Here is an 11,436-nt window from a genome sequence, read left to right as displayed (position 1 = left end):
TTTACAGATGAGCTCAACTGAAACTTTGGGATGCACAACTAAAAGTACTGTTTTAGAACACTCTTTTTCAATACTTACAAAACTTAATCAAATTATCTACTGGTCAGTTGGGGTGGAGTTAACAGAACTGAGCCACGGAAGCTTCTGTGGGTTTAGGGTCCTGACAAAGGGGGAGTCGACGTTGTTTCGGTGTCCGGTATATTGGGTTCAAAGGTTGTGGTCAGATGGGTGCAATACCATATTATCCCAGCAGACGGCGCGCTGCACGTTGAGTGTAGTAGCATATTCGGATTTCGGTCCGTCCATCGTTATTTTTGGTGGTTTTAAAACAAATTGTATCATCATTTAGCCACCAAGGAAATAGTTTAAACAGAAAAAAATCGTTTAGTCCACCCGACGTTAAGTCACGGCTCGAACTGCGCTCTGCAGCCCGATTGACGAAAAGGGAGGGGGCGGATGTGGGCCAGCCGAGAGAGCTCGAGAGGATTTGTCAGCTCAGCTGGCTGAGTGTGGTAATCAGCCGCCGGGTTTGAGCAAGACTACGGTCCGAGTCTATGGAAGCTGCTCGCCCGCATGTCGAGGCAAACCCATCGCACCGGAATTAAAAGTTCTCGCGACCATCCTCGCAGGCAGTTCTTGTCGACTCCACGACGCAGGATGTAAACAAACAACGGCGCACAATGACGAGAGGAACAAAAGAGACTTGTTTTCATCTAATCAGTAGCTAAACCGGCTATCATTAGCCGAAGTAACTGGGACCACATCGAGAACGTGGTAGGAGCACTTTCATCTTTTTTTTTCTTGTTTGTGTGTGACGACAAAAAAATATTCTATGGTTGACGTCAGTAAGAAGCTGAAGAAAAGTGATTAACTAGTCGCTAGTGGCGGCTAGCTTAACTTGGTGATGCTAACAAGCTCTATCTCTAAACTAGTGGTCTACTACTCAATGGTGAGAGAACAATAACACCAGCTGGTAAATTATGCATAGATGCTTTGTGGAGGATGCCATTTTGAATGAGCTGGAACCCTTGAATTTTTTTTAAACGTCAGCTCGCTTTGATTTTATTAACCGTTTTTTTCTCCCAACAGCTTTTACGGATTTGCATTCAAGTCTACCTAAATCTGACCTGGCTTGACTTTTCGATTGGCCATGGCAACTGTGGTTGGTTACACGCCACCGTGGTGGGTCAACCTGCTGCACCGACTGCCACATTTCAACTTCAATTTTGAGCAAACCAGCAGCGACTTCCAGCCGTGGAATCCGAAGTATCAAGAGGTAAAGACGATTATCATGGTTTGGTTGACTATGGATGGACTTGTAGTTCTAATTGAGGATTTAAAGGAATCCTTTGTGACAAATTGGCACCTGTTCTTCTGTTTCACCTTTGAATCTAGTCACCATCTGTTGACCTACTATAACCGTAGAAGACCAGCTGGTAATGATGTAATCCAGGCCAAAGCCACCTTTGACTTGGGCGTTGGTCTTTTAAGGTCCAGAATTAGAAAGGTCGTCCATTTTCAGTGGCTCAAAAGCAGTTTGACACGTCACAAAGGCTTTGAAATCTAAAGGCAATGATCATCACTACTTCAAACACCTTGACAATCCTCTGTAACAAATTAATAAGTAATTAGTTAAGTACACAACAATAATCTTCTTTCTCAACAATAATGTAACATTTGCTTTCAGAGGAAACTAAATGGTCAGAGATATGCTGAGAAGTTGTACTCTGAAAGTATTTTTTAACCAGGTTTTCTATATCCCCCCCAAATCTGTTGTTTCAGAACAAGACATTTAGTTTTCAGTTGCACATACTTCCCCTTTTTTTTTTTTTTTTTTAAAGTGTGATTCAGATCTTGATTCCCAATTCGTTTAAAACAGGAAGACACTACCCAGACATGCGTCATCATCTTATTGTCTTCTTACTGACAATCATAGAGTGAGTAATCTCAACGGCACACTCGAGAGCTTTTCTTCAGGTTTTGCACATCTGCCCGTTTCCAACGGAAGTGGTATTTGAAGTCATCGTTTCCTGAGTTGGCACCTTTTAGCTTTGCTGCCCAAGGTGTCTTTCAAATTAGCATTAGCGAATGTTGCTAGCAAATTGCTAACCATACAAAACATGGATGAAATGTAAAGCGGCGTCTCACTCGGCTAGTCCATTATCCCGACATTGTCGATTTTTAATGGCATCCATTACTCTCCTCCCGACAGTCTATCCTGTTACTGGGAGGTGTGGCGCTGGCCTGTCTGACTTTGGACTTGCTGTTCCTGCTCTTCTACTCCATTTGGCTGTGCTGCCGGCGTACCAAAAACCGGGACCAACCCCCGGCCGACTGCTGCTGCACCACTTGGTGCGTCGTCATCGCCACACTCGTGTGCAGGTGAGCCCAAACACCGGAACAAAACACGACACCCACGATGATGTCAATATTTTGTCAGTGCGTTTCCTTTTGGCCCAAACGCCGGCCTGACCATCTGGACTTGTGTTGTCGAGCATTTGTTTCCTGTTTTCCCTCCGTATGTTGATGTGCCGCTCGAGAGCCATCGCAGTTAATTCAGGACAGCACAAAAATGGTTTTAGGAGCTTGGTTAGAATATTGACTGCATCATAAGCGTTCTCTCGTTCTTAATCGGATCTGCTAACCCAGCCAGAGTTTGTCAGGAAGGGGCGTACATACATAAGGGTCTGTTCTGCCGTGTTGTCATGGTTCCATGTGGGTTCTGGAGACGTCAGAACTGACTGGGTTAATGCGGGGTTCACACGCCCCCCCACTGGCTCGCTCTCGTCCCCTCCATTTGACTTTTTAAGCAAATCCCCCACGCCGAGCCCTTCTCACCACGCTGCTTCTCCTCCCTCTTCCTTCTTGGCTTTGTCAGCGCGGGCATTGCCGTAGGTTTCTATGGCAACGGCGAGACTTGCGACGGAGTGAATCGTCTGACTTATTCCCTGCGCCATGCAAATCACACAATCGCTGGAATGCACACGCTGGTGAGACCTGAGTTTGAAATCATTGATGAAACATGGCCCCAAGACTTTCTGTGCGTTCCCCTCATCCCCTTCCTGGTCGGACGCAGGTGTTCGACAGCACGGCCTCACTGAACAGGCTAGTAGGTGAAAACCTGAAGATGCTCGAGGGCCAGTACTCCGAGGATAAGAACGTGTTGTACACCATCCAAACAATGCAAGGCCAGATGGACGAGCTGGTCAGACAGATGGCGACCATCCCCTTCGGCAGTTTCTCTCTGGAGGCGCTGGCTGTTAAGATTGAGCTGTTTGACTGGTACAGGTGAGCGGCTCCAGAATCAACAGGACCTTCTGTGGATTGATTTCTGTCTTTCGAGCACTTGTTTGATCATTATTAGTGATCCCGTACTTTGTTTTGTCCTCACAGGTGGATGGGCTATCTCTGTCTGCTGCTGTTGGATGTCCTCATTTGTCTTCTGGTGCTGTTGGGCCTCATTCGCAACTCCAAGGAAACGCTCTTTGGGTGAGCGGCGCCGCATTATTTGCAAATCGTGATGAGCTTAGGCTGGCGAAATGGTCGTTTTTCACTGAATCTAATAGTTTGACGTTCCGCTTTTTAGGGTGTGCTTGTTGGCGGTTGTGGCTCTGGTGGTCAGCTGGTCCTCACTGGCGCTGGACTTGGCTGTCTCTGTGTCCTCCAGCGACTTGTGCGTGGCTCCAGACGCATTCATCACCCAAGTGGCCAGCGAGCATGGACTCACCAATACAGGTATTAAGTTGTGTTCTCTCTTTCTTTTCCTCACTGTGATCCCGAAACGTTCCCTCCTACCGGTTTGTAACTCACGTGACTGAAAAGCCAAGTCTCCGCCCCTCCCCTTGACGCTCTCAATAGCGTGATTATTGTGCAGCAGTGAGACGGCATTGTTCTAAAGAACAGGCCTTGTCCGACACTCCTAAAAAGCTTCTGAAAGTGGCTGCCAGCAGTTTTTTTTGTTTGTTTTTTTGGGCTGCATTACACAGCTAGTGTCAAAATATTACAAGCTAAATTGGTTTCATCTGTCTTGTTTGATCCACAGAAATCCTCAACTACTACCTTAGTTGCAGTTTGGAACTACGCAACCCTTTCCAGCAGGTTTGTTGCTTCCAACAAACAAATCCGCCTTACTTGCAAGATTGTCATGCTCCGTTCCCATGTTTTACTGACGTCACTGAAATTCCCGCAGACGCAGCATTAAAGAGAAAAAAAAAAGCATTTTTTTCTTCCATGTGGGAATTTGGTGGGCACGAGTCACCCCAATACACAAGTACAATCATCCCATTTTGCAGCATTTGCCTTGTCTTGCTTCTGTACTGGGTTTGAGTTGGAAGGCAAAGATGGAAAATGGGCCGTCCCATCTGCAACAAATCTATACTTTGACCGCATGAATAAATAAAAGCCTTTTGAGTGCTAAGAGGCAACAACCTCGTGCATGTAGAACCTGGGATATGACTCACTATCAATGGGCACAAAATATATATAAAAAAAAAAGTATGATTCAATGTTCTTTTTCAGAAACTGTCCGCCAGCCACAAAGCGCTCGTTGAAATGCAAAACAACATGCAGCGCCTTCTGAAATCGGCCTCCGCGGAATCTCTGGTACGTTTCTGTGATACTGCCGGTTCGGGTGGACAGCAGCGGCCATGTTGCGGCTTGTTGTTGTCATTTCAGATGACGGGTGGTGAAGTGCAGTGCGTGTGCTGACTCCCCACCTGTGCGGGGGGGGGGGGGGGGGGGGGGGGGGGTCATTATGTCCATTTAGCTACATTAGCCGTTTGCTCAATACAGCCCCACGTTATTGTCCAGACAGGCACAAAGTGGGGCTCGTTTCAGACTGCATAGAAATTGGCTGAGCTGGCCGAAGCGTTTGAGAGAGAGAGAGAGAGAGAGAGAGAGAGAGAGAGAAGAAAAAGATATGATACTGGAAGAAGAGTTGCGAGCTTTATGTCACCAGAGGCTCAATTAAATTTACAAGTGGCAGTGTAATATTAAACAGATTTGCCCCAGTGTTTTTCTTTGCTCAGCCTTTTTTGCTTGCTGGCTTAATGCTGATGCTAACACATAGTGGGAAAGGCAGCCATTAGCATTGAGGCGCTGACGGCCAATATGATGTATTCACCCTTCATCCCCTTCTATTATTATTATTATTATTATTATTTCCAGGCAATTTTAAAGCAGATCCGTGAGCTACTGAAGAATGGAGAGATTCACCTTCATCAGCTTACCGCCTTGGTGGACTGCCGCAGCCTGCACTTGGTGAGTGAGCTGCGATAGCACAGAGACTTGGAGACGGCTTGGTGCGGTTGTCACTGATGTGTTGTGACATCAGTTCCGCGCAGCTCAAGTCATATAAAGCCGCCTTTCTTCCCTGCTTGCGCAGCTGACTCTGCTTGTCCTAAAGCTGGACTTCCTGTCTAACCGAAAGCGGCGCGACGATGAGGAATCGCTCTGTTGCGTCCACATTCCGAGTGCACACATGCAGCCAAATATTCCGCCCGCCGCATTACCGAGCCACGCATACTTGATGGCGATCTTTGTGTAATTTGTGGGTGGGTGGGGGGTGGTTGTGTTTTTTGGATGTCTGTGAGAAAATGTGCTGCTTCCTGTGTATGCAGGCGCGCCAGCTGTGAGCTCACTCTGCGCTTTGACCTAGTTTGAATGCAAACAAGGAACTGCTGCTTCACCACGAGGTGATCGTTTCAGTCTGTCGTTGAAATTGTCGCCGCTTGGTCTCGGCAGGACTACGTGCAGGCCGCGACGGGCGTGTGCTACGACGGACTGGAGGGCTTCATCTACCTGATGCTCTTCTCCTTTGTGACGGCCCTTATGTTCACCGCCATCCTTTGCAGCCTGCCTCACGCCTGGTCCAAGATGCGGTAACGCTTCCTCCAGACAAAATTTCTAAACTATTTTGAAGGGATATTTTTACCCGTGTCCACAGGAAGGCATTGATCAAGTCAATGAGTTTCTTCTCTTTCGAGTGGGGCAGCGGCTCCCTCTAGTGGCATCTCATGGTGTCTTCCATTTCTAGCAGGGCGGATGAGGACGGCGAGTCATTGGGCCGGGGCGGCAGGCACAACCAGGACAACCTGTACCGCGTTCATATGCCCAGCCTTTACAGCTGCGGCAGCAGCTACGGCAGCGAGACGTCCATCCCAGCCGCCGCACACACCGTTAGCAACGCGCCTTTGACAGAGTACATGTACGTAATGCTTTGGGGTCTAAAGTATCGAGCAGAGGTGGCGTACGTGTAGCTGTTGCTCTCCAGCTGTGAATGCAAAAACTGCGATGGGTCGATTAGCGCTCTGTGTAAAAAAAAAAAAAAGCAAATGTTTTATTTTCTTTTTCTAACCCCTGATTTTTGACCTCACTGCTTTTCCTCCCACAGGGCTCAGAACGCCAACTTTCCCAACTCCCGTGCTGAAAACACCCCCTTGATTGTACAAGAGTCTCCCCCACCCTCGGTGAGTTCAAACCGCCAAACGGCCTTTAGTTGCGTTCCCACCGAGCCCTGTGGTTCGCCTTGAAGCGTTAAAACCTGACAGTAGAAAAGTGGCCGCAAAAAAGAAGGGTCATTTATTTTGCTACATTTAGTGCAACGATAATGAATTATTTAGAGCAACATATCTAGGCCTCCCTCCTAACAGCACCTCCAGTCTAAAACCTCAAAAAGCCCCTCCCTCCTCCGTCCCTGACCTGAACACGGCTTCACATTTCTTCTCTACACTCTTCTTGTCGTCTTCTCTCCCGCCCCCTCCCTCGCCTATCCGTCCAGTTGTATTTGACTCCCGCCCACACTAACAGCGGCCACGGCTGGCAACTTAAGCCTTCGGACAGCTCCAGATCGTTTTGGTAACCTCGTCTGCTATGCTACCAGGTACACAATATGCCCCTCATTCCCGCCCTACCCCGAAACCTGGCTCAACTCCACAGTGCCCCCCCCCCGATGTTTGTTGCCTGTGGCCCCTAACACCCCCCCCCCCCCCCCCCCAATAGGCTGCATGTTTCCCTCCTGAATGCGAGAAATGTCCCTGTGGATTGTCTTTTTTTATCCACGCTGTAGGTTTTTAACAATGTGAGACAAATTGTGACGTTAGCAAAATGGGGTCGACATTACAAAAATACTCAGATACTTCTATAAATTCTTTAAAACATACGTTTATTTATTTTTTAATTATTATTCCTTACCAATTTAGGATACCACTGAAATGTATTTACTCCAGTAGTTTATAATGTGAAGCGGATCTTACTTTCCATCTACATGCATATGTATTTAACCTTTTGAACTGAGTAACTATAAAAAATGAAGGCCACAATATTCTACTTTATTGAGAGGTAAGTTATGTATACTGACTTCTGTTGGTGCCCCTCTGAAATTAGGAAATAAAAGCTTGCTTGCATCTTTAAATGTTGAAAAATGGCTTACATGAAAATAGCCCGACCTTGTTTCTTATGTATTTAAAACATTCCCCGGGTAGCTTAGAATAATTTCTGTCACGCTGTTGGCTTCTGTGTTTGGATCAGTAGTCTCCGGCAGTGTTTCCCAATCTTTATTGAGCCAGGCATCCCAAAAAATGGAATCCTGCTGATCCCTCACCTTGGTTGGGAATCACTGGCCTCACTGCCCTACCTGCTGTTTAGCTTAAAAAAATCATACGACGGGTGCTGCATGTGCAACCCCAGTCTCCCCCTCCCTACCTTTTCTGCTCACCGTAAAGAACCGTGCTACGCGGGAAGAACCTTGTTGTTTGATGGTTAATTTATTTCTTTGTCCTTTTTTTTCTTTCTTTTTTTCCTGTCGGTCACGTTTTCCCATTTGCTTTTCCATTCACAGTACACCTCCAGCATGCGGGCAAAGTACCTCGCTAACAGGCGGCCAGATCCCAACATCCCCGCATCAATATAGCCGGAAGCTGAACCAAATGGCCACTTCGTCTTTAAAGCACCCCCTCACACCTTCTTTTTTTTTTTTTTATTATCTTACTTTTGGGAAGATCTTTTGGATCACTTATTCCTCACCTTTTGATCCAGATTCTTACCGTCACATAAGCAGGAACTGGTCAAGACACAAGGAGGATTTTTCCTTTTTTTTTTTTCTCTCTTGCTACCTGAAGTGAAGACCTTTCCATTTTAGTGTCTTTGCTACTTTTGTCTTAACTCCGGTGTTTGGGACCACGAGTGCAGATCTTACGAGCTTTACAACAAAGTATCTTTTTGTTGTTGTTGGAAGTCGTCCTACAGCACTCGGTAGCTGCCAAGCTGTGAATTTGGACGAGTCAATGAGCTGGCAACGAGAAAAAGGGGAGCAAACTGTCAATACTTGAGACGTCGGCGTACTACTGGAAAACGTTTCTCGCCGTTTCACTCCGGAATTTTTGTTTTCAGGCATCGCCACGTAACACAACTGTGACTTGTCCAGATCTGCCTGGCAACAGCTTAGGCAGCTGTCAATACAGCCGTTAACAGTTGATTTGATGTTTTTTTTTGTTTTTTTTTTTTGGTAGAGTTTCCAACTTTTTATGCATTGGCAATGCAGTATCTCACAAACAAATGTGTTTTAGCATTTCTAACAAATAGAGGAAGGCGACGAGTTTACGCCCATTTTGCGTCTTATTTTGTTTGTAGGAGAATTTACAGGCAGTGCCAATCGAAAGTTTTAAATGTCTTCAGTGAGCTGTTTTTTGTTCTGTTGTCCCCCCCCATCATGTTTTATGCTTTGTTTTTGTTTGGCCGTCATGTTCTCTCTTGGTGTGTCATTGCTGGATGATGAACATTTATTGTAAAAGACAAAACGTACTTGTACAGATACCTGACTTTTACATATTTTGTTTTGATCTACTTTTGATTTTTAGATTCTGAGGCCAGCACTTAGTGTTGCTTAATTCATGTCGATACGGTAGCTATTTTCATTTTTAATCAGGAATGTTCTCTGAAATTGTTTTATACAAAGACTTAAGACAGTGTACCTGGAAGAAAAGGAACAAAACTGCTTATATTGAGCTTGACTGCCGTGTTAAAAAATAAATAAATCAAACCAAATTTAATTAGTCTTCCTTTGCGTATTTAAAGGCTTTCATTCCATTATTCGACACTAGGTGGCAGCAAAACACCGCTTTGTATCGACCTGATCAAATGACAGCCAACATTAATCTGACACATTACAAGGACCGAAAAAGTCAAGGAAGATTTTGATTGCCAGTATTTTGTGACGTCACTGAGCTTTGTCTATCGCCTCCACTGATTGCGTTTCACTGTAACTTAAAAAAAAGTCCACTTGAAATCTCAGTCGTATATGAGTAATAATTTTATGACTGTATTTCTATCCTTGCATGTCGGTTTTGGGGAGACAAAGTAAAAAAATGTAGTAGCTATGACATCATCTCCCCTGCTGTTGGTTGTTCTGTTTGTGCCAAGCAAGGCTGTTAACAAAAAAAGCAGGGCGGTGGAGGAGGTTGGGGGCCGGCGGGGGTTATAATGGCGGGAGGGAGGTTATTATCAGACAGTCGGGATGCAAATGAAATCTCACACAGTCTCGCCATCAAGGAAATTTAATTACCTTGCTTGTTGCTTGACTGGAGGAATGCGTCACTAAAGCTTTGAGACGAGGAGCTGAATGGCTGGAAGGGGGCCGTTGCAGACACCAGCACCCCACTTGTCCCCTGTCCCACCCCCATGGACACTTCCTGGATCTGTTGAGGCTCTGCCAGCTGCTTGGAACACAGAGCTCCTTCTGACGCCACACTGGACAGCTGCACCGTGAAAAGCATTGAGAGCCACACAAGGCCGCATCTATTTCTATTCAACATGGCCTCCGTCGTCTTGGCTCTGCAGCGTCAAATCACCTCTTTTCCATTCTAATTGAGCCGTCTGGTCATGACCCCCTTTGCTTAGTGCCGCGTCACCATTCAAACAAGTCTGACAATACTAGACTTGTTTTATTGGGTAAGTCATAACATTCCAGTCCAACAGGTGGCAGTGAACCTGACTGTAACGACAAATAGTGTTTAAATTAGTTCTTGAGCCGCAAATGTTTTGCAAACTGCACAAAAATAAAATCTTCAACCTTATGTTTTTATGCATAATCCTACCAATTTATTTTATTTGTAACCACTGCAGCGCCCTCTGCTGGTCCAGGCATGTCATTGTCCCACTTGAGCCCAGTTTGAGAAGACGTGCACTTTAAAGTTGCACGAGGTCAACGCATAAGCAATTTTTTTTTTCCCATCACCATCTATCATCTTGCTCCCCAAGCAAGTAAGTACACAAATTCCTAAAAGTTTGTCCAGATCCGTACCGCATCTGCAAATCTTCGTGGAAATTGTTCTATTGTCACTAGTTTTACTTTTGCACGGGATCGACGGGCTCAAATCAATTAGGCAAATGCAAATAACTGTCACTTGAACGTCTGCTGCTTTGTTGCTTCAGTGTATACCCGAGTGTGTGAGTGAGTGTGTGTTCTCAAGGAGGCAGCTGTGTCCTGGATGACTTTTTGGAGAGGCGTTTGGGGGGTGGGTAGTGAATGTCACGTTATTCACAGCTCGCCTCCTCCTTTATACGCGTCAACCACACCAGTCAAGGCGCAGGCATCCGATGAAAGATTTATGGCGCTGTCCACTTGGCCCAGAAAGAGAAAGCGGGAACGTCTGGAATCTCACTGGGATGCTGCTTGGCTCTCAAAAGCTTCCCTTTGTAGAATTTAATCACATTGTCTGTGTCCGCAGAGTTGGCACACAAAAAGAAGAATGTAAGGCAAAATATGCAGTGGCAAATTCTGTTTTGCTTTATGCTAACAAACAATGCAAAACACGAAAGACTGGCTAACGAATAGCATCGAAACAATCTTTCGGGAAGTGCTCTTCAGGCTTGCTGCTGGAGCGTGGCCTCTCCAAAGTTCAAGTTCCATGGCTGACATGTGATAGGGGGATTAGGCTCTTGTGTGAGTGTGCCGAGCTGCACATGGAGAGGGATCAAGGCCTCTGCCAGTTGCTGTGCCATGTCTGCCGAGGGCCGACACCGGGTCTGAGCCGGCGGACAATGCCGCCGCTTAGTTGGACGCCGTGGAGGGAAGCCACAAAGACAACGAGCAAGGGAGCGGCCCCCGTTTGCATAATCCTTCACCCCCACCTCCCTCTAATTTGGCACATTTTACCTGCTGAGGCCTCCACTGGTTGATTCAGTTGTAAGAGTGATTTTAGAGCTGACAAACTTCACGGGTACCTTGTGCTTTTTGAATGGGAGGTGCAAGGACACACACGGATGCGGTTGTGTTGCCGTCGATAAGGTGCAAAGTGCGAATGTTCAATGTCCTTCCATCGTTGCAGCTTGAGTGAACCTTTTTTTTGTTTTTAAAAAGGCATTTTCTGTAGCACTTTGAGATTTTTAAAAAGAAATGTAAGGTGCACTATAAATATAATTATTATTATTATTATTGTC

The 11,436-nt window shown here is 46.0% G+C and overlaps 1 protein-coding gene across 3 annotated transcripts; it reads left to right on the top strand.

Annotated features, from left to right (window-relative positions):
• Positions 1 to 448: 448 nt before the first annotated feature.
• On the top strand, positions 449 to 9,052 carry ttyh3a (tweety family member 3a). 3 transcript variants are annotated; one of them, XM_037257016.1, is made up of 15 exons: positions 449 to 774; positions 1,090 to 1,276; positions 2,213 to 2,382; positions 2,879 to 2,990; positions 3,077 to 3,288; positions 3,394 to 3,489; positions 3,587 to 3,735; positions 4,043 to 4,098; positions 4,519 to 4,602; positions 5,167 to 5,259; positions 5,743 to 5,879; positions 6,038 to 6,205; positions 6,392 to 6,467; positions 6,779 to 6,880; positions 7,838 to 9,052. In XM_037257016.1, exons 2-14 carry the CDS (start codon positions 1,151 to 1,153, stop codon positions 6,857 to 6,859), a joined length of 1,560 nt encoding a protein of 519 aa, XP_037112911.1. In that variant the 5' UTR covers positions 449 to 774; positions 1,090 to 1,150; the 3' UTR covers positions 6,860 to 6,880; positions 7,838 to 9,052. The 3 variants fall into 3 exon arrangements, with proteins under 3 accessions (XP_037112911.1, XP_037112910.1, XP_037112912.1); XM_037257015.1 differs by having other exon boundaries at positions 452 to 774; positions 6,035 to 6,205; XM_037257017.1 differs by lacking the exon at positions 6,779 to 6,880 and having other exon boundaries at positions 455 to 774; positions 6,035 to 6,205.
• Positions 9,053 to 11,436: the final 2,384 nt, after the last annotated feature.

The sequence above is a fragment of the Syngnathus acus genome, chromosome 8, assembly GCF_901709675.1.
Source record: "Syngnathus acus chromosome 8, fSynAcu1.2, whole genome shotgun sequence".
Taxonomy (NCBI): domain Eukaryota; kingdom Metazoa; phylum Chordata; class Actinopteri; order Syngnathiformes; family Syngnathidae; genus Syngnathus; species Syngnathus acus.
This window is presented reverse-complemented; position numbering and strand designations above follow the sequence as displayed.